Raw genomic sequence first — 19144 nt, 5'->3', positions numbered from 1 at the left:
GTAATTTTTCCATGTACAGTATTAAGTGACTAATACTTTTATGTTGAGCTGCAAGCCCTTCTTTTAATAGTCTACTCAAAAGAAGGTAAGTTCCCAGTTATATAGGAACTAAATACGTATTTAATTAAAAATACGTGTTTTTGAAATTGTCACATTCACTAAACCCTTAAAATTACGTTTAAATATTTATACATGCTGCAGTAGAAATAGTGGGTTTGCTAATCTCACGAAATGTACAAGGTTTGTATGATGAATTACATCTTAAACATAGGTACACAACTGATCATTCTTATTTTTTCAGTGGCAAATTCTATTGGTCATCAGTAAGATTAGAAAACAAAAAATCATAGCTACAATGTTTCCTTAGATACTGTAGTTATTACGTAAATTCCAAAGAACTATAAAAACATAATCAAATGTTTCTAATTCTGTGATTAAATCTCTCAGAAACATGATTAACCCAGATTGCCTTCATACAGTTCACGGTGGATGGCACTGTGCTAGGTGCTCATGTATAACTCAAAGGAGCTCAAAATGACTTATATCTGAAGTAAAAGAATAGTAATATCCCCCAACCTCTCTTAGGTTACGTTTCCTCATCTTTTTGTCTATCTCTCACTGTGAAGCTTCCCTTAGTCTAAGTTCCTAATGTATAGGAATAAAGAGTAATATCTAACAGTGGTTTGCCTACTGTGCTATAAGCATAAATACGTGTTATTCATATTAAAGATTTTCAAAGAAGAAAACCCGTATTCTTTAAATTATATGCTTAACTTCACGCTTAGGAAATAATTTTTCTAAGTAACCTATTAGGAAGATTGTAGGGAAATAGTAATATTCCTCTCAATCTAATGATTTGTGATGAACTATAAAATTATTTTCCAGTTTAATATATTTTTTCCCCTTTCTGGTGACTTCAAGTATCAATGACTCCACTCAACAGTATCTGACTTGGTTAAGACCATATTAAAAAGAAATGTTACCCCAAATTCTTTATGGAAACATGTTAAATAGTAATTACACATACATAAATAAATATACTAGCCAATTCTGAAATAAAAGTTTCAGAAATAAAAACAAAATCACGGGGGTGATGCTACCAAAATATCACAATTTCTCAGCCAGAAGCAAAGTAAATCACCATAACTTCAAATTTGTAATTAGATAAAAATCTCTATCCCAGAACTATATTCTCTCTGTCAGAAAATAGTTTTCAAGTCAAATGATGAAGAGGACTTATTAAGGGTTCAACTTTATCTTGCCATAATAAATAATGTATACCACAGAAGGAACAAACATAAATAAAATAAAATTACTATTACTGAAAAATGAGAATGTCAATAGGAAAAAAAGGGAATGATATCATCATTTGCTGACTATCATATTTTAACTCAATTAGTCTAGAAAAATCAAAGAATAGTGTAATTGCATAATAAGGCAATGCCAGTATACTCCTGGACTCCAACAAATGACCCCTGAGAACAAATACAAGCATGCATTCAGGGAGATTTAAAAAACTAAACAACTCACTGCCTCTCAAATCTCAGAAGAGACTCAATTCCAGAATTCATTTTTAAAGATGATTTAAGAGTCCAATCAGCTTTGAAAATAACATAAGCTACTAATAATTAGCTTTTGCCAAATATGTAAAATATGATGTGCTTAGTAAGAACAGTGATTCAGTCGGATTACCTTACTCCACACTTCTGTAAATAAAATAGCCTAAAACAGGCCTTCAATGGTACAAAATAAAAGATTTAATATTAACATATGTGAGTAAATAAATTTAAGTTTCTTAGAAGTTTAGAGCAAAGATACCTATTTTCCTTCTTTGAGAACCGAAGGAGAAATATAAACTGAAAACCAAATCTATACCACATTCATTGATTGATCATGTAAGTAATACTGACAGGCTGTGACTCCTAATGCTCTAGGACAAAAAGCCAATTGAGAAGGCCTTTCCTGCCACCTTAGATTTTGGCCTTCAACAGATATAAAACTAACATTGCTGCCTTTTGGTCTGTGAAGAAACAACTAGAATATTTTTTAAGCACAAAGGACTTGGGAATGCACCTAGATTTAGAATTAGAATTAAATTTGAGTCAACGATTCAGAACTACACAGAAGTCTCAGAGATGAAGGATGGTACATAGCCCAATTATTTTTCAAGTAGAAGAAAGCCTCTGTCAAGAAGGGGCTTTGCCAGAAAGAAAGGCCTAGAAAGGCGGACAGTCAAGAATGCAAGGAATGGAAGTGTTGGTAGAAAACAGTGAAGTGGACGGAATGAGCTTCAGAGATAACTGCAAAGTTGTGAGGTCACTTCTATGATACTTAGTATTCAAACATAGACTGTGTTACAATAACGCCTCCTTGTGGATACAAGTGCTGCCAGCTTGGAATATCAATATTTAAAATAATTTTATACCTTACTCTTTTTGTCCTGAAAGATGTTGCTTTAAACCTTAACTCTCTGAAATACGATTAATTTCTCCCTTTTCTATGTCCCTTTTTCCTGATAATGAAGTTTCTCCTCCACTAATCTCCAGAGCATCACATAAATTTTTTAAAGAAATTAATAAAAATAAAATTTTATAGTATTAAAGTACTATAAGAACTATTTGTTAAAATTAGATTAAAAATGACTTGAAAAATGACCTGGTACATGGAAAGCATTCTATCTAACAATCAAATTTAAAATATTGAAAATTTACAAGGAGAGAGGGAGGGAAAAAATGAAGCAATACATATTTTGACTAGTAAATTTCTTGTTTTTTCCTAATAAAGAAAATCCAGATAATAAACTATCACATTAATCAAAGTACTCTACCAAATTGATATGACTCAGGCTACAGAGTAATTGACAATATGTTTTCTCTCTTTTCAAGATAGTGAAAAGAGTAGTTACACATACAAAAAAATTCACTTTATTTTTTTCAATCATCAATGTTTAGAACTCCAAATTTGATACATGTCTTGAATGTTGTGTCTGAAATTAACTTTCCTAAGACTGGCCTCTTAATTGTTAAAAAAAAAAAAAAAAAAATCAAGTCATACCTCTTTTATGAAGTATTCAAATTTGTTTCCACTATGCATTTTCCTAAAATTTAAACAATAAGATCTTGTTGTTGCTTTTAAAGTAGAATGGCTTTGGGCCGGCCCGGTGGCTCAGGCAGTTAGAGCTCCATGCTCCTAACACCGAAGGCTGCAGGTTCGATTCCCACATGGGCCAGTGGGCTCTCAACCACAAGGTTGCCAGTTCAATTCTTCGAGTCCCGCAAGGGATGGTGGGCAGCACCACCTGCAACTAAGATTGAACACAGCACCTTGAGCTGAAGCTGTCACTGAGCTCCCAGATGGCTCAGTTGGTTGGAGTGTGTCCTCTCAACCACAACGTTGCCGGTTCAACTCCCGCAAGGGATGGTGGGCTGCGCCCCCTGCAACTAACAACGGCAACTGGACCTGGAGCTGAGCTGCGCCCTCCACAACTAAGACTGAAAGGACAACAACTTAAAGCTGAACGGCACCTCCACAACTAAGATTGAAAGGACAACAACTTGACTTGGAAAAGGATACTCAAGAACTCTCTTGAGTTCTCACATGGAGAGAACTCAGCCCTCCCACTAACAACCAACACCAACTTGCCAGCCATAGGAAAGAGCCCCCTTGAAAGCAAATCCTCTAGCCCAAGTCAAGACTTCATATGACTACAACTCTGACTAACATCTTGACTTCTACCTCATTAGAGACCCTGGACCAGAACCACTTGGCTAAGCCACTACTAAATTCCTGACTGGCAGAAATTGTGAGATAATAAATGTTTATTATTAAAAAACAAAAACAAAAAAAAACCTGATACAAGAAGAAACAGAAAACTTGAATTGACTATAACCATAAAAAATAAACAACAAAATATCTTAAAATGGTTAAAAAACAAAACAAAAAAACCCCTGCTCTCCACTACCCCCTGGGGGGTAAGTGCCATAATCCCAGGCAGCTTTACAGTTCAATTTAATCAAGTTTTTAAGGAACAGGTAATACCTATCTTTTACAAGTTGTTCTATAAAATAGCAAAAGGGAAAGCTATCTGATTTATTTTAAAACCATAACCAGATGGCCACTGAACATGGTCAGTACAAGAAAATCACAGGCAAATTTCATTTATTACTACATATACAAAAATCCTGAATAAAACATTAACTAATCTATTTTACAAATACACAAAAAAACCTCACCTGCCACCTCTGGAGGTGATTATTAGTAATTAAAGTGAAAAAAATTAAGCATCTCCTGTTTTTTCTAATAGGAAATACCTTTAAAGTAACCAAATAGCCCTAGTTATGGAGGGGAAGCTCCCCTTTACAGAAGAACTTCAGCCAATAAATAAATATAGAAGAAATGATGAAATTGCAAAAATAATTCTGCAACTTCTAATTAAGACTGATTTAGATAACGATCATCAGTAAGTATTAAAACTATTTGGTGAAAAGTTGATGGAGAAATAAATATTCATACGGTGCCAAAGTATCACCTCCAGATATTACTTCCTAATTGCAAGAAGAAAAAACATGTAACTATGATATGGAAACCTGGTTATCATAATCGTACCCCAGTAATCAATCTTGGTATCACTAAAAGCTCAACATCCAGACATATATGCTACTGATGTGATGCAACATAAAGTACATAGCTTCCTCTGTGAGACATTCTTTCCAAAAGATGTTCAACCTGAAGCTAATCAAGGTTTATGCTCTAATTTCCAGTTAAGAGGAAATCAAAGGAGAAATAAAGCTAAATGTGAGAAAATCATCAGAAGGTGGGCTCTTCTAGAGACCAGTTGGCCCACTCTCTTTAACAAGTCACTAACTTGGGTCAAAAAGTAGTGCGTGTGTAGAAGATCTTCTAGATTTAGAAAGACTGAGAACATGTACTAAATGCAGTGTATGGTGCAGCAAGATTTTGGGGGAAACTTAAGCTAAATTTTTTTGAGGGAAAGAAAAACGTTTATGAAGCTAGGGCTATTTTGAAAAAAGAGAAAAGGAGAGGGTGACTTTCTATATCAGAAACTAGGATATAACACAGCCATAGGATTTAAACTGTGGGTTAACACTATAAAATCAGACAAATAGATCAACAGTGAAAATACAGAGCCCAAAAATGCCCGTAAGTATATGGGAACTGATTATATGGCAAAGTTGGCACCAGGTATCAGTGGAGGAAAAGATGGACTATATAATAAACAGTTTTGAGAAAATCAGCTAACGATATAGAGAAAAATTAGCTTAGATCCCTATCTCATACTATATTTAAAAATGTGACCCAAATATCTAAAGGTAAAGGCTAAAACTATAAAACCTAACAGAAAAATGTAAAATAATGTATTTATTTCTTCAAAGTAGGAAAGGAATTTTTTTTTAAGAAAACCAAAAAGCACAGAAAAAGTTGTAATTGGTAGATTTGACTATATCAAAGTGAAGGATTTGAACAAATCAAAATGAAGGATTCTGTTCAATGAAGGATACTATAAACAGAGTTAACAGGTAATAGACTGTGAGAAGGTATTTTTGAAAAGCCTAAAACATAGAAGTCCTCTCAAAAATATACAAGTAACTCCTACAAGTCAGCAAGATAAAGAACCCCAATGGTAAGGGGGAAAAGAACATAAATATGGAATTCATTGAGGGAAAAATCTGAATACTTAATAGATATATGAAGAAATGGTCAACCTTGCTGTAATCAGATAAATGAATATTAAAACATTTTGGCATTACACACAATCAAGTTGACAAAAATTAGAAAGTTGGATAAAATTGGATCATATCAAGTAATAATGTGAATATGGTGAAACAGTTCCTTTCTCATGCACTGGTAGTGGGAGGGTAAACTTGAGAGTGGTATGCAGAACTTAATCGATTTAAGTAATCCTACACACAATAACACAGCAAGTCAATTCTTGGGCATTCACCCCACAGAAACTCTTCTACAGTCCTTAAGGGAAAGATTATATTCTTTGCAGTGTTGTTTGTGACAGCAAAGCAAAGAGATAGAAGCAATCTAAGTGCCTATCACTTGGCAACAGGTAAGTAAAATATGGCGCAGTATATGACAGAATATTGTGCATGAGTCAGAAATCAATAACTAGATTTGTATACAGCAACATGGATAGATCTCAAATATAATACTGCCTGACAGGAAAAAAATAAACAGAATGAGACATACTGCACAATGTCATTTATGTATATAAAACAACACACATATATAAAAACCTTGAAAAATGTAAACACATGTAGGACAGATCAAAAGGGCGTAAGTTAAAAATGCAAGAGTAAGTATTTAATGTAAGACTGGAAAGAAGAATGAAATTGGAGATGGGGAATAAGGGAAAAACACACACAAACACATATACACAACTAAAGAATGATCTTTCAAGAATCGAGGATGGAGGTGGGCTATGAATTAAGAAATAGGAGCAAGTGAATTCAGTGAAACTGATGTCCTGAAAAGAACAGAAAAGGAAAAAATCCTACAGGAGTAAAACAAAAGCCAAAGGCTTGGAAAAAATAATCACTCGAAGACTTATACAACTAACAAGCAACTTGGTATTTTTTTAAAACGAGATAATAGTGTTCTGACTCATTTAGTTTTAAAACTGCAATATGCAACATAAGCTTACTAAATAAAGATATAAAAATTAATATATTTCAATCTTCAAACTCTACCAATAAAGAAAAGGCAAATGAACTGAAAGAAATAACAAGACGACCATAAGAATAACGAGATTTTTCATTTTGAAACCTTTTAGAAATAAGGACAGCTCTAAGGACAGTCATGTTGCAGTTTCACAACAGGGATACAGCAGTTACCATCTCTAGTATTTGTTCCCTGCACTAGACAGAATTAGCCCACAAGCTACCCCTGAAATTTTAGGTTCCTAAAGGACAACAGCCATTTCAAACTAAAGTACAATGTAACAACACCCAGCTCAAAATTGTTTTAAGTAAACATATTTAATGCTTTCGGATATGAACCTGTCTTCAATATCTCTACTATTTCAGCTTTTTGGTCTAGCACTGCTATCAAAATGAAGTAACACAAAAAAAGAATAGGATTAAGTCAATCACTGTCAAAATTAGCTACCAATATTATTTCCATATTAGTATTGAAAGCAGAAGGCCATAAGCTTCTCGTTCCCCTCCTACACCTTTGAACACTAATATACTTTTAGAACTTTGGTTGATTATACCTGTCTAACCTACAGACAGGAAAATAGAGTTAAGATCAGGAATCAGTCATCTTTGAGCTTAATACAGTATGCAGAGAAAACTTGTTCAACAAATATTTGTTGAAATAAATTACTGATTTAACAAGAAAAGTAAACTGGTGGTTCAGTATATGTTAATAAACATAATCTTGCAGCTCTTTTGAACAAACAAAATAACCATGTATTAGCACATATGAAAACAGACAATTCCAAATAAATTATAAGGTTAATAATATTTAAGAGACACAAATAGGAAAAATATGTAAATTTATTAAGTGAACTAACTTATCCAGGTACATCTGAGCTGAACAGATAATACATCTATCTCTTATAAATGGATATATTCTTATCCTTACCAATGGGGGATTCTGGAGTTAGCCCCATGCTTTGAAGCAATGCTTCAGCTTCTCTTCTCTTTTTTTCAAGATCTGATTCTTCTTGCACAGGAGCAACTGCTTCCTTCTTCTGATCAGTCTAAATTTTTTAAGTTAAAAACGTAAGTTTATGTATAGTATGCAATATTTGCAAAAAATATATTAAAAATGTGCTAACACTGTATACTTTTAGGGGTAGACTTAGTTTTGAATACACATAGTCCTTAAATGAAAATCTTTCATAACAGAGTTCTAATAAGTAATCTCCAAACTACAGGTATGTACTAAATTGATCCATTTTTGTATGTAATCAAAGAGTTCCCACAAAAATTTTCCCAACAGATAAATTCTAAAAGTATTGTCAACTTGTAATTATCTACAGTTTTCAATTGCTATCCAGAGTCAGGAATTTTGTGCCCCAATGGCACAAAATCTTAGATATAAATATTATAACTCTATGAAAAAAATGGAATTATTTAAAAGATAACAATTTTAAGTTAACAGGCAATTCAATTTGTTGAAAAAGTACGAGTACCTCAAACTTCTATAGGCAGTTTCATTGTATTTATGCAACTTTAGGTAAGGATGCTTGTCACAAATGCATCTAGACAAAAGTATTTTCATTTTATAAACTATAGGTTTTATTTTTATGATAAAAACATGGTTGGGTTTGGTAAAATTCACTTTTGCATAGCACAAAACATTTTTTTATTTTATTTTATTTATTTATTTATTTATTTAATTAAATTTATTGGGGTGACAATTGTTAGTAAAATTACATAGATTTCAGGTGCACAATTCTGTATTACATCATCTATAAATCCCATTGTGTGTTCATCACCCAGAGTCAGTTCTCCTTCCATCACCATATATTCGATCCCCCTTACCCTCATCTCCCACCCCCCACTCCCCACCCCCCCTTACCCTCTGGCAACCACTAATCTATTGTCTGTGTCTATGAGTTTCTGTTTCTCATTTGTTTGTCTTGTTCTTTTGTTGTTTTTGGTTTATATACCACATATCAGTGAAATCACAAAACATTTTAAAATGGAATTCTTGCCAGCTTTTATTTTAGCCATTTAGTGTTAGCAAAATCTTCCAGTTAAACTAGATGAGCATCAATACTCTCAGATCATCCCAAACATCCCAAGTGAAATTTAAGCCTTCAAGGAAAGTTTCATATATATAGTAGTCCCACCTTATCTGCAGATTTGCTGTCCGTGACTTTAGTTACCTATGGTCAATCTCAGCCTGAAACTATTCAGTGGAAATTTTCAGAAATAAATAATCTGTACATTTTAAAGTGCACGCTGTTGTGAGTATCGTGAGGAAATCTCTGTCCCACTACGGCCAGCCTAGGATGTGACTGACCCCTTTGTCCAGCATATTAATGCTGTATATGATACCCGCCCATAAGTCACTTAGCAGCCATCTAGATTATCAGATCAATTATCGTGGTATTACAGTGCGTGTATTCATGGAATCCTTATTTTACTTAATAATGCCCCAAAGCCGAAGATATAGGATATGCCAAAGAGAAGCCATAAAGTGTATCCTTTAAGTGAAAAGGTGAAAATTCTTGACTTAATAAGAAAAAGAAATTGTATGCTGAGGTTGCTAAGATCTATGGTAAGAATATTCTATCCGTGTAATTGTAAAGAGGGAAAAATAAATTTATGCTAGCTTGCTGAGAGACCACATTCACATAACTTTTATTACAGTACATTATAATTTTTCCATTTCATTACAGTCATGTGCTACATAACATTTTGGTCAACGATGGACTAGAAATACGGCGGTTGCCCCATAAGATTATAAGGGAGCTGAAAAATTCCTATCACCTAGTGATGTTGTAGCACAACACATTGCTCACGTGTTTGTGCGATGCTGGTGTAAATAAAGATACCAGTTGTATAAATGGATAGCACATACAATTATGGACAGTACTTAATATTTGATAATAATAAATGACTATTATTGCTTTATATATTTACCATACTATACTTTAACATCATTTTAGAGTGTACTCTTTCTATTTATAAAAAATAAATGTGCCGTAAAACAGCACACATAACAGTTATGCCAGCAGCAGCCACATATGTGTACATCTCATTTCCCATGTGTTTACACGTATGTACCACGCTGATTTAATGTCATATTGTTTTGTAAGTAACATGCTGTACAGGTTTGTAGTCTTAGGAGCAACAGGCTACACCATATAACCTTTGTAGCCTAGGTGGGTAGTAGGCTATATCATCTAATGTGTGTAAGTACACATTCTGTGATGTTCATACAATGAAATCACCTAATGACACATTTTTCAGAACACATTCATCTCAAAACACATACATGTCATTAAGTGGTGCATAATGGTATTATTGTTTTTAATCTCTTACTGTGCCAAATGTATAAATTAACCTTTATCATAGGTATGTATGTACAAGAAAAAACATGGTATATATAGGGTTTGATACTAGCCGTGATTTCAGGCATCTACCGGAGGTCTTGGGAACATATCCTTTGCAGATAAGGAGGGACTACTGTGCATCTTAAATGCCTATTCTGACTGAACAACTATTACTCACACAACTATCTGCAGTGAATTTCATTAGTCATGATATTCTATGATACCATTTTAACTTAAGAAAACGCATCAGAAATTTTCATCAAAATAGCCAAGAAGACTATACTATCAAATTGACAGTTTATCTATACATAAGAATATATTTGTAAACTCGTTGTTTAATACTATTATCTCTTGTAATGTTTTATAAACTTTAAATTAGATATAAACCATGCAACAGAAAATCCTTAGAGGTCACTTATGGCCATCCTTATAAAACAAAAATTAAATTTGCTCTCAACACTGAAGGGTTTAAGGCTATAGATATTACATTGTAACGGTTCTCCAAGTCTGACTTATGCTTCTACCAGTTAGCTTTTAATGAAATAAATAACTTAAAGCTCCAAACCTCTTATAATAATGTATCACAGAAAGAGTCAGAATAAACCAGAAAAGTCTTTAATTACAGGCCTTTACGGCGTCATACCAATGCTGCACATAAATCTTATCTTTGATTTTTCTTTTTTCCTAAGAGATTTCTACAAGTTTTGGCTATTGTTTAAGCTATCACATAGAAAAACTGGATACTAATGTCACACTTAGGACAAATTCTCTTACACTGGCCATTCAAAACATCTGTGATGAAAGTACACAAATCTGTCTAGAAAGTTTCTGTATGGATAAATGTACCTTTCAACATAGGAGCAAGTAAAATATCTCCAGCTCATGGTTAATGTATACTTCCTGTACATGAGTAAATAAATGGTAATAACAAAAATCAGAAGACATAAATTACCTGGTCCACCTTTATGATGCCATCAAACCCATTACTTGGTTAAATTATTTCAAAGACTAACTCATGATAAAGAAAATAACAAATCACCTCATCAATTAAATACTCTATTACATATTTCTGTCATTAATACTACCTACTCTGACAAATTATTAGCAGTTCAGACTAATTAAAATATTAAGATAAGTTCAAAATCCAAACTAAGTTATGACATACATATGCCACATTTTATGAACAGATGCCCCTTTATATAATAAACATATTCCTAAAAGACTAAATATGTAAATTGATCTTTTATAAATATAGAAATACATCAATCTATATGAAATATTTTTATTCAGTAAAAACATCATAGTTTAACTTACTATTTTGTCATTTTCAAATACCTGGCTTCTTTAAAATAAGAATCACCTATAGTGCTATAATTTGCAGTCGCAACTGCTGGATATTTTAACTATTCTGGAAGTACTATACACAGGTATAAGTACTTGAAATAAAATTCAATTACTTTATATTAAACTTATTTTTTTAAAATCAAACATACTTCCTTTTTTTTCCTTTCTTCTTCTTTTCTCTTCTTTTCCTCTCTGATTTGGGCCAACCGCTGCTTCTTTCGTTCCAACTCTGCCTTTAATTCACTTTTGTCCGACATGTTTGTGACCTTAAGAAGCATATAAACATTCAGAATCACCATTACATTGGTAAAAGCAGCGCTCTTAAAAATTTTGTCTTCAAGAAGAGAATCGTCTCAAGAGGCTATGAAGTTCAATGCTATGTAAAGAGAATACATAAGCTGTAATTTTTAAATAATGGAAGCATATCAATTACTAAGACTTGAAAAACAAACGTTTATAATAGATATTATTTAGAGTTGAGCACAGTAGCTAGCACATAGCTTTTTAATGTTCACACGCCCAAATGTAACATGTCTCTGGCTCTTAAAACAAAAGACACTGGTTCGCATTAAGAACCTTAACTTAGGTTATACCATACAGATCAAATCTATTACCAGAGTTTTGTATTCATTCCTCGCAATCTGATAAAAACAATATGCGGTCGGACACAAAATTCCTGTCAATTCTAAAAGAGCCATGTACTAGTAATACTGTGCACAAACGAAACACAGAAATAACCATCATTTGCTATCAAATATACTTAAAGTAAATATACTTTTAGTCAAAGCCCAGTAACAAAGTTTGACCGGCTTAACTATTATACAGACAGCTGACCAGCCCGCTCATCCTCACAGAAGGCGGAGCCTCAATGACTGACACATTCACTTTCTTAAAACTCCCAGGAAGGGAACGTCCCTGGAATTTTGTGATACAACCTCCGCGTTCGGGTACTTTCCAACACACAAACAGTGAAGGAAAACGCAATGCAAGTAGTACTGATTTCTATGTGTAAAATGGAGCAAGGCGATAAGGAGGCACTCCTCCCCTGGCGTCACGGCCAAGAGGGCGCCGACCAGCACAGTGCGTCCAGGGGAGGGGCCGCTGGGCGCCCGACCAGTCTTGAGGCTCTTCGAACCACCTCCAGAGGGTCAAGAAGGGAACTCATCGCCCTGGCCTTCCTGAGTCACCACATCTCACTCTCCCGGCCTCCCTTCCCGGAGCCAGGCCTGGCGGCAATGTCAGTAGGAACTCCCAAGCCGCCCTTTTGAGTCCTAACGTGAGACACAGCAGACAGGCGGGCCTGGAGGAAAGAACAGTCAACCCACCTGTCAGGTGGCGGGATGAGGAAGAGTCCTCCCGCCTGCAAGCTCCCGGTACCGTCCCTTTCGTTCACTCCCGACACCAACAGTCACCGCTACTAAGCTCCTCGGCTTCCCGGAGCACACAAAGAGGGATGGGCGGCGGCTGCTACGGCGAGAGCTTAGAGACAAAAGGCTTCATCAGAACGAGGTCGCTCCCAGGAAGAAGGGGTGGGGCCCTGCTGCCGGGAATGTAGCCCCTCCGAGACTTACCTGTGTAAAACAGAATCGAACAGATGAGACAAAAGAAGACAGCCGGCCCGGGGAACCGAAGTGTTTCCACTTTGCCAAACAGTGGGAGATTATTGCTAATATCCTCTGGATAGTAAGCAACCTGCACACTGCATACGCTGCACGGCAGACACGACCCAGCAGAACTACAAGCCCCAGCTCCAAGGAAAACCTACGTGCGGGGAGCAGTGCATTCTGGGAGTTGTGGTCAATAGTACTCGCAAACTATGCTGGGACATGTAGTTTCATAGTCTTGTGCTTCCCCGCTTGGAGGCCTTCTTCCTTCAAAATTCCAGTGGGAAGCTTCCAGCACTTCTATTTTCCGTTTTTTGATGGGTGTTGACAATGGTGTACATTACATCTTAAAATCTTTGACTCACCATTGGACCACCATTTTAAGCAGGTGGTGACTTTATATATTGCACTGCACATTTTGGTAAAGAATACTTTTTAGGGTATATTTACCAGTTTTTTTAAAAAATTACTTGTATGGGTGGCCGGTTAGCTCAGTTGGTTAGAGCGTGGTGCTAATAACACCAAGGTTGCCTGTTTAAGCCCGAATGGGCTACTGTGAGCTGCGCCCTCCTTAAAAAAAAAAAAAAAAAAAATTACTTATAGAGGTTACATGTGGCATCTTAGGCAAAAATCTAAATTTTGAAAATGTAGTGTAAACCCATTCTGTCAAAAAATGTGAGAAATGGTCTTGAATTAGGAAAAGATTTGTAAACCTTTACTTAGTTTTTACTAGTATTCGTTGTTGTAAACTTGCTTAGCTGGAGTAGTAAAGTTTTGAAAATTAGTAATAAAAACTTCTGATTCCTATATTTCCTCCTAAATTTCATCATGTGCATATGGAATATTCATTTGAGCCTATAAATAAAATACCGTTGGAAAAAATAATAAATAAATAAATAAGACTATATTAATCAGCATAGTAAATAATTCTCCAGTACTTTGTTGCGGTCGGTAGCATTTAAATTTTCTCTCAAAGAATTTGTGAAAAGAAAGCATTTTATACTATTGAAATCTAAACCAAGCAAAAATGGTTTCCACAGTTGTTGAGTTATTTAATATACAAAGAAAGCAAAAGTTATTGGAATATGAATTTACCAAAAATTTATGGGTTGATACATATTTTTTAAAACTAAAGCATCATTTGGCAAGAATTAAAGCTAACACCAAAGCAGTGTCTTTTTTATATTCCAGAAGGACATTGCCCAAGTCTAGGATTAAACTTCAGGATTCAAATTTAAGTCCTTGGGCCTGTGCCTAGTCTTTTACTTAGCTTGCTCTGCCTATATACAAGATCAATAGCTCAGAAAGAAATTTGAGAAAGAAAATCCTTCAAATTCTGAGACTTTTCCCCATAATCTAAAATTTCAGAGAACTTTATACCTATACAGATATATCTCGGAGATATTGCAGGATTGGTTCCAGATCACAGAAATAAAATGAGTATCACAATAACGTGAGTCATAATCTTTTTGCTGGTGGAAAGTCTTGCCTTCAATTTGTTAAAAAACTCAACATCTGTGGAGCACAATAAAAACAAGTAAAATAAAACGAGGTATTCCTGTACTACCTTTTTGTTTATTTCTTCTTTCTTTCCTAACACTTAGTTTTCATTTACCTTGTTTCCCCGAAAATAAGACTGTCATGCAGGGACTCTGGTCCTGCTCCCCGCACAAGAACGCAGGATATGGTGAGGCCCAAAGGAACACCAACAGAGCCATAGATAGGGGAGTCATACCACTATATTCTTGCTGGCAGCTGGGTTGGAGATACAGGGAGCAAACATCCGCCAGTACCCCAACAAGGGGTCTTCCTGCACCCCAGTCTCGTTGGCAGCCGGGCGAGACACAGAAAGCAGAATCCACATGATCTGCAATCCGCCACCCAGTTGTCTGCCTGCCAACCAACCAATGCAGCCACGACAGTTATATCAGTGGCTAATGGCTAACTGGTTACAGCTGATGGCCAACCAGTCACAGCTGATAGCCATCTACTACCTGAGCCAGCACCTTTCCACGTGAGGCCGAGAGCCTGGAAACTGCTCTCTGGGACTCTGTCCCCACAAAGACCTAACCTGAAAATAAGCCCTAGCATGATTTTTCAGGATGACATCCCCTGAACATAAGCCCTAATGCGTCTTTTGGAGCAAAAATTAGTATAAGACCCAGTCTTATTTTTGGAGAAACACAGTATTAATTTGAAAAATTGTTATTGATTGCCTATGATGTACCAGGAATGTGGTGGGTGCTATATGTACAAGCTAAAATGCATATCTCTGTTCTGAAGAGAGATAGAAGGGATATTCAGTTCAACTAAGTATTATGATCTAATTAAGTAGGGAAATGATCGAAACACTTTGGAAAAGAAAATTTTCAGGATTCCAGAGCTAAGTCTTTGATTCTGGAAGGTTTAGTAGAAATTAACCAAGCAAAGAAGATGCAGAAAGGTGCCTTAAGAAGAGGAAAGAGGGTGGGGGGTGGGAGATGAGGGTAAGGAGGATCGAATATATGGTGATGGAAGGAGAACTGACTCTGGGTGATGAACACACAATGGGATTTATAGATGATGTAATACAGAATTGTACACCTGAAATCTATGTAATTTTACTAACAATTGTCACCCCAATAAATTTAATAAAATAAAATTTAAAAAAAAAAAAAAAGAAGAGGAAAGAATGTGGCCAATGTACAAAGGTGTGAGAGCATGGACTACAGGAGAATCTGTCCATTATTCAGAACGGCTGCAGGCTAAGACAAGGACTGTGGAATGAAGCCATAAGTAGGGGCAAAATCACATATCCCAGTTTGGATTTAGTCCTGAAGGTGGTGTAATTCCATTGAGAGACTTTTAAGTAGGAGGATAGTATGATACGGTTAGCGTGTTAGACCACTGACCTTTTAAAGTGGTCTGCAAAAGGCTGATGTGCTGGTATTTTTTGGCCATCAGACTGATTTTCTGCCCTCCCTTCTCAAGTTCTATGCCTCTGAGGATTGATCTCAGCTTCTCTGAAGACTGCCTTGTGGTTAGGTTTGACTGAAGAGAGGCCTAGGCAAAGTTATCAGAAGGTAGGTGGGAAAGGAAATGGGGCATGTCTTCCCTACTCCTTCTCTCCTTTGATGTTACATCTCTAGCAGCAGCTTCATCCCTCTATTGATTACAGCTTCTGCCGGGTGGCCCCTCCTCCATGACTCTACCTTTCACTGGGCTCTGGAAACTTTATTTTCTCTCTTTGTCTCTTAGCATCTTGTGGGGACAGAGCCCCAGAGAGTAGTTTGCAGGCTCTCGGCCTCACGTGGAAAGGTGCTGGCTCGGCTGTGGCTCATTGGCTGTCGGCTGTGGCCGGTTAGCCGATTGGCCGCTGGTATAACTGCTGTGGCTACGGAGGAGAGCCGAGGACTGCCGAGGATTGCCGAAGAGCCGAGCAGAGCCGAGGACAGCGGAAGAGGAGAGCCGAAGAGAGGGGAAGAGAGGAGAGGAACAGAGTCGAGAGAGCGGAGGAGAGTCGTCGGTCGGTCGGTTGGCGGAAAGGCTGACGGCAGGTTGCATGTCCGGTGAACCCAGCTTCCAGTGAGACCATAGTGGTATGACTCCCCTACCTATGGCTCCATGGGTGTTCCTTTTCGGCCTCACCATATCCTGCGTTCTTGTGTGGGGAGCGGGAGCAGAGACCCCGCAGGCCGCCCCGCCTGAAAAATGGCACTGCGAGCAGGGTCTCCTGCACAACACATCTCCTTTGTAGCTAGTTTCTAAGTGCATCGTCAACTCTTATTTACTTCCTTATCTCTGCTAGCCCTTCTGTAACTGGTCCTTTCATTAAAGTATCTTCATTTGAGCTATTTGGGTGAAATCTGATTCCTGCTGAGACCCTTACTAATACAACTTGGTTGGAGGAATGGGAGATGGAGAGAAGAGGCAGGGTAGAGACTAGATGCAGGGAATGCCATTACAAGGCTTTTGGATGGAGCCAGAAATTACATATGAATGAACCAACACATTAGCAGTGAGAATTAAGAAAAATAGATTGGAGAAATGTTAAGATAGTGTAAGACTTTCATAACAAAGCAGGTACCCCAACTGATCTGCCCACTGAAAACAACTAAAAATGCAGAATAAAATACCTTTCTTCTTGATTCAATGAACTGGCAAGAAAGTAAGGAATACTTAAGACAAAAGAAGGTGGAAACTTAGAGGACAGTTGCCTAATCTGGTGAATTTTCACAGCCTTATAGGAGTCAAATCACAAGAGACAAAGCCAAAAGTCTACTCTAGACTGGGATTTTGAATAACTTCCCAATAAATCCTGGATGTAAGAAATCCACCTCCACTCCCGGAAAATTACCCAATAACTTTGGCACTGAGTGGGATGGGAACGAGGAGACAAATCTCCTCTGAGAATGTTCAGTCACAAGTGGGCCTTAACATGGATTTTTCAGCCTGAAATTTCATTATCTGAATGGTTTATAAAAATATAGACTGAAAATTTGATTTAAGGTTGTCTCAGACTTGTTATATACTCAGGTGCCTGGGAGGAGCAAATATGGAGCTTTTTGTAGGAACCTATCCTTATTCCAGGCTTTGAGAAACTCCACATAGATAAATTTCAGAAAATATGGGCTCAAAAATCACAAAACACAAAAAAAGAAGGCACCAAAAGCAAGAGCCAATCAACCAAAACAACAGCAGAATAAGATCCACAAAGACTTCAGATATTAGAATCATCAGACACAGGCTATAAAATAAAAATGGTTAACATGTAGAAAAAAATAAAAGGAACAGAACATATGACTAAAACAGAAGATTGTCAAAAGAACCAAGTAGAACTTCTAGAAATTAATAATACAGTACCTGAAATAAAAAACTCAATAAATGGGCTTAACATAGCTAAAGAGAGTAGTACAGTAGCTCCCTCAGATACGGGCTTGGGCCCTGTACTTTGGAGTTCGTTCTGGCCTTCATCTAATCACAAGGAACCTGCATGGTTAAGGATATAAGTGGTTATGTGGCGTCTACATGCCCCCTTCTAGATCATAACTCTGGTAGCAGGGACCCTGAAATTCCCAGCTCCAATGGTCCCAAGCCTGCTTCCAATTCCTTACGCAGACCTCTTTCCCAGGTCTTTTCTCCTAAGGGTAGACTGAGCTTTCAAGGGTGGCCAAGAAATGCTCTTGTGGGGCTATGGATGGATTTGTAGGTTGGGTGTCTAGATGTGTATACTTGTTGTCCCTTGCAGTGTGGTATGGAGCTGAGGATACAAACAGGGGTTTGGGCCTCGCAGTTAGGGGGTAGCTGTCCCTGTGCCACTATATGATAAGGAAGTGCTCTAGGTATCCAAGAATTTTAAATTCAAACATGGTATTTGTCAGGATAGGAGGATGGAATATGCTTTATTTAATTATTTGTTAGCTTGATTTCTAACTTTTAAATATATCCATATACCATATAACCTTCCTTTTGTACTCTTTCCCAAGGTCCTAGAAATACTAGTGGCAGGTCAAGAAGAGAAAATTTGTGTATTAGAAGATAGTACTAAAGAAATGCAGTACAGAGACAAAAAGATAATATGTGAAAGATTTAGAAATATAGAAGATAGGTGGATGAGGTCTAATAAGTATCTAATAAAGTTCTAGAAGGAAAGGGGAGAGAGAATAAGGCAGAGGCAATAACTGAAAAGACACTTTTCTACAACTCGTGAAGACCACCAATCCACAGATTCAAGAATTCCAATTAGTTGCAAATGGGACAAATTTTTAAAAATCTAGAATTTGACACAGCAGAATGAAATTGTAAAAAATAAAAACAATAAACAAACTAACAAAAAAACAACAACACTGGAAATAAGCTAAATGTCCATTAATTGGTGCATAGATAGATATTAATAAAATTGTAATACAATGGAATAATACTCAGCAATCGAGAAGAATGAACTACTCAAATATGCAACAGCATGAATGAATCTTGAGAACATCAGGCTAAGTGAAAGGAGCCAGATGTAAATGACTTCATGCTGCATGATTGTATTTCTATGAAATCCTAGACAAGGCAGAACTACAGTGTCAAAAAGCAAATCAGTAGTTGCCTGGGGCTAGAATGGAGACTGACTAACTGCCAAGGGGGCATAAGGGAACTTTTGGAATGATGGAGTGTTTTAATTACCATCGCT

General features: G+C 36.5%; 1 protein-coding gene across 7 annotated transcripts in view; it reads right to left on the bottom strand.

The window, feature by feature from the left end:
* The window catches only part of DYNC1I2 (dynein cytoplasmic 1 intermediate chain 2), a 47666-nt gene extending 34546 nt beyond the window's left edge, over positions 1 to 13120 (bottom strand). For 6 of the 7 annotated variants that reach the window (XM_019727421.2, XM_019727424.2, XM_019727425.2 and 3 more), the window contains exons 1-4: positions 12955 to 13114; positions 12709 to 12862; positions 11533 to 11649; positions 7615 to 7732 (exon numbers count right to left, since the gene is read on the bottom strand). In XM_019727421.2, the coding sequence (XP_019582980.1) occupies positions 7615 to 7732; positions 11533 to 11640 (226 nt within the window). In that variant the 5' untranslated portion in view covers positions 11641 to 11649; positions 12709 to 12862; positions 12955 to 13114. Of the gene's footprint in view, positions 1 to 7614; positions 7733 to 11532; positions 11650 to 12708; positions 12863 to 12954 lie in introns of all 7 variants that reach the window. The other variant, XM_019727423.2, reaches the window with a different exon arrangement.
* Positions 13121 to 19144: the final 6024 nt, after the last annotated feature.

Source organism: Rhinolophus sinicus, linkage group LG01 (assembly GCF_036562045.2).
Source record: "Rhinolophus sinicus isolate RSC01 linkage group LG01, ASM3656204v1, whole genome shotgun sequence".
Classification (NCBI taxonomy): domain Eukaryota; kingdom Metazoa; phylum Chordata; class Mammalia; order Chiroptera; family Rhinolophidae; genus Rhinolophus; species Rhinolophus sinicus.
The sequence above is the reverse complement of the archived record's forward strand: the minus strand, read 5'-3'. Positions and strand labels throughout refer to the sequence as shown.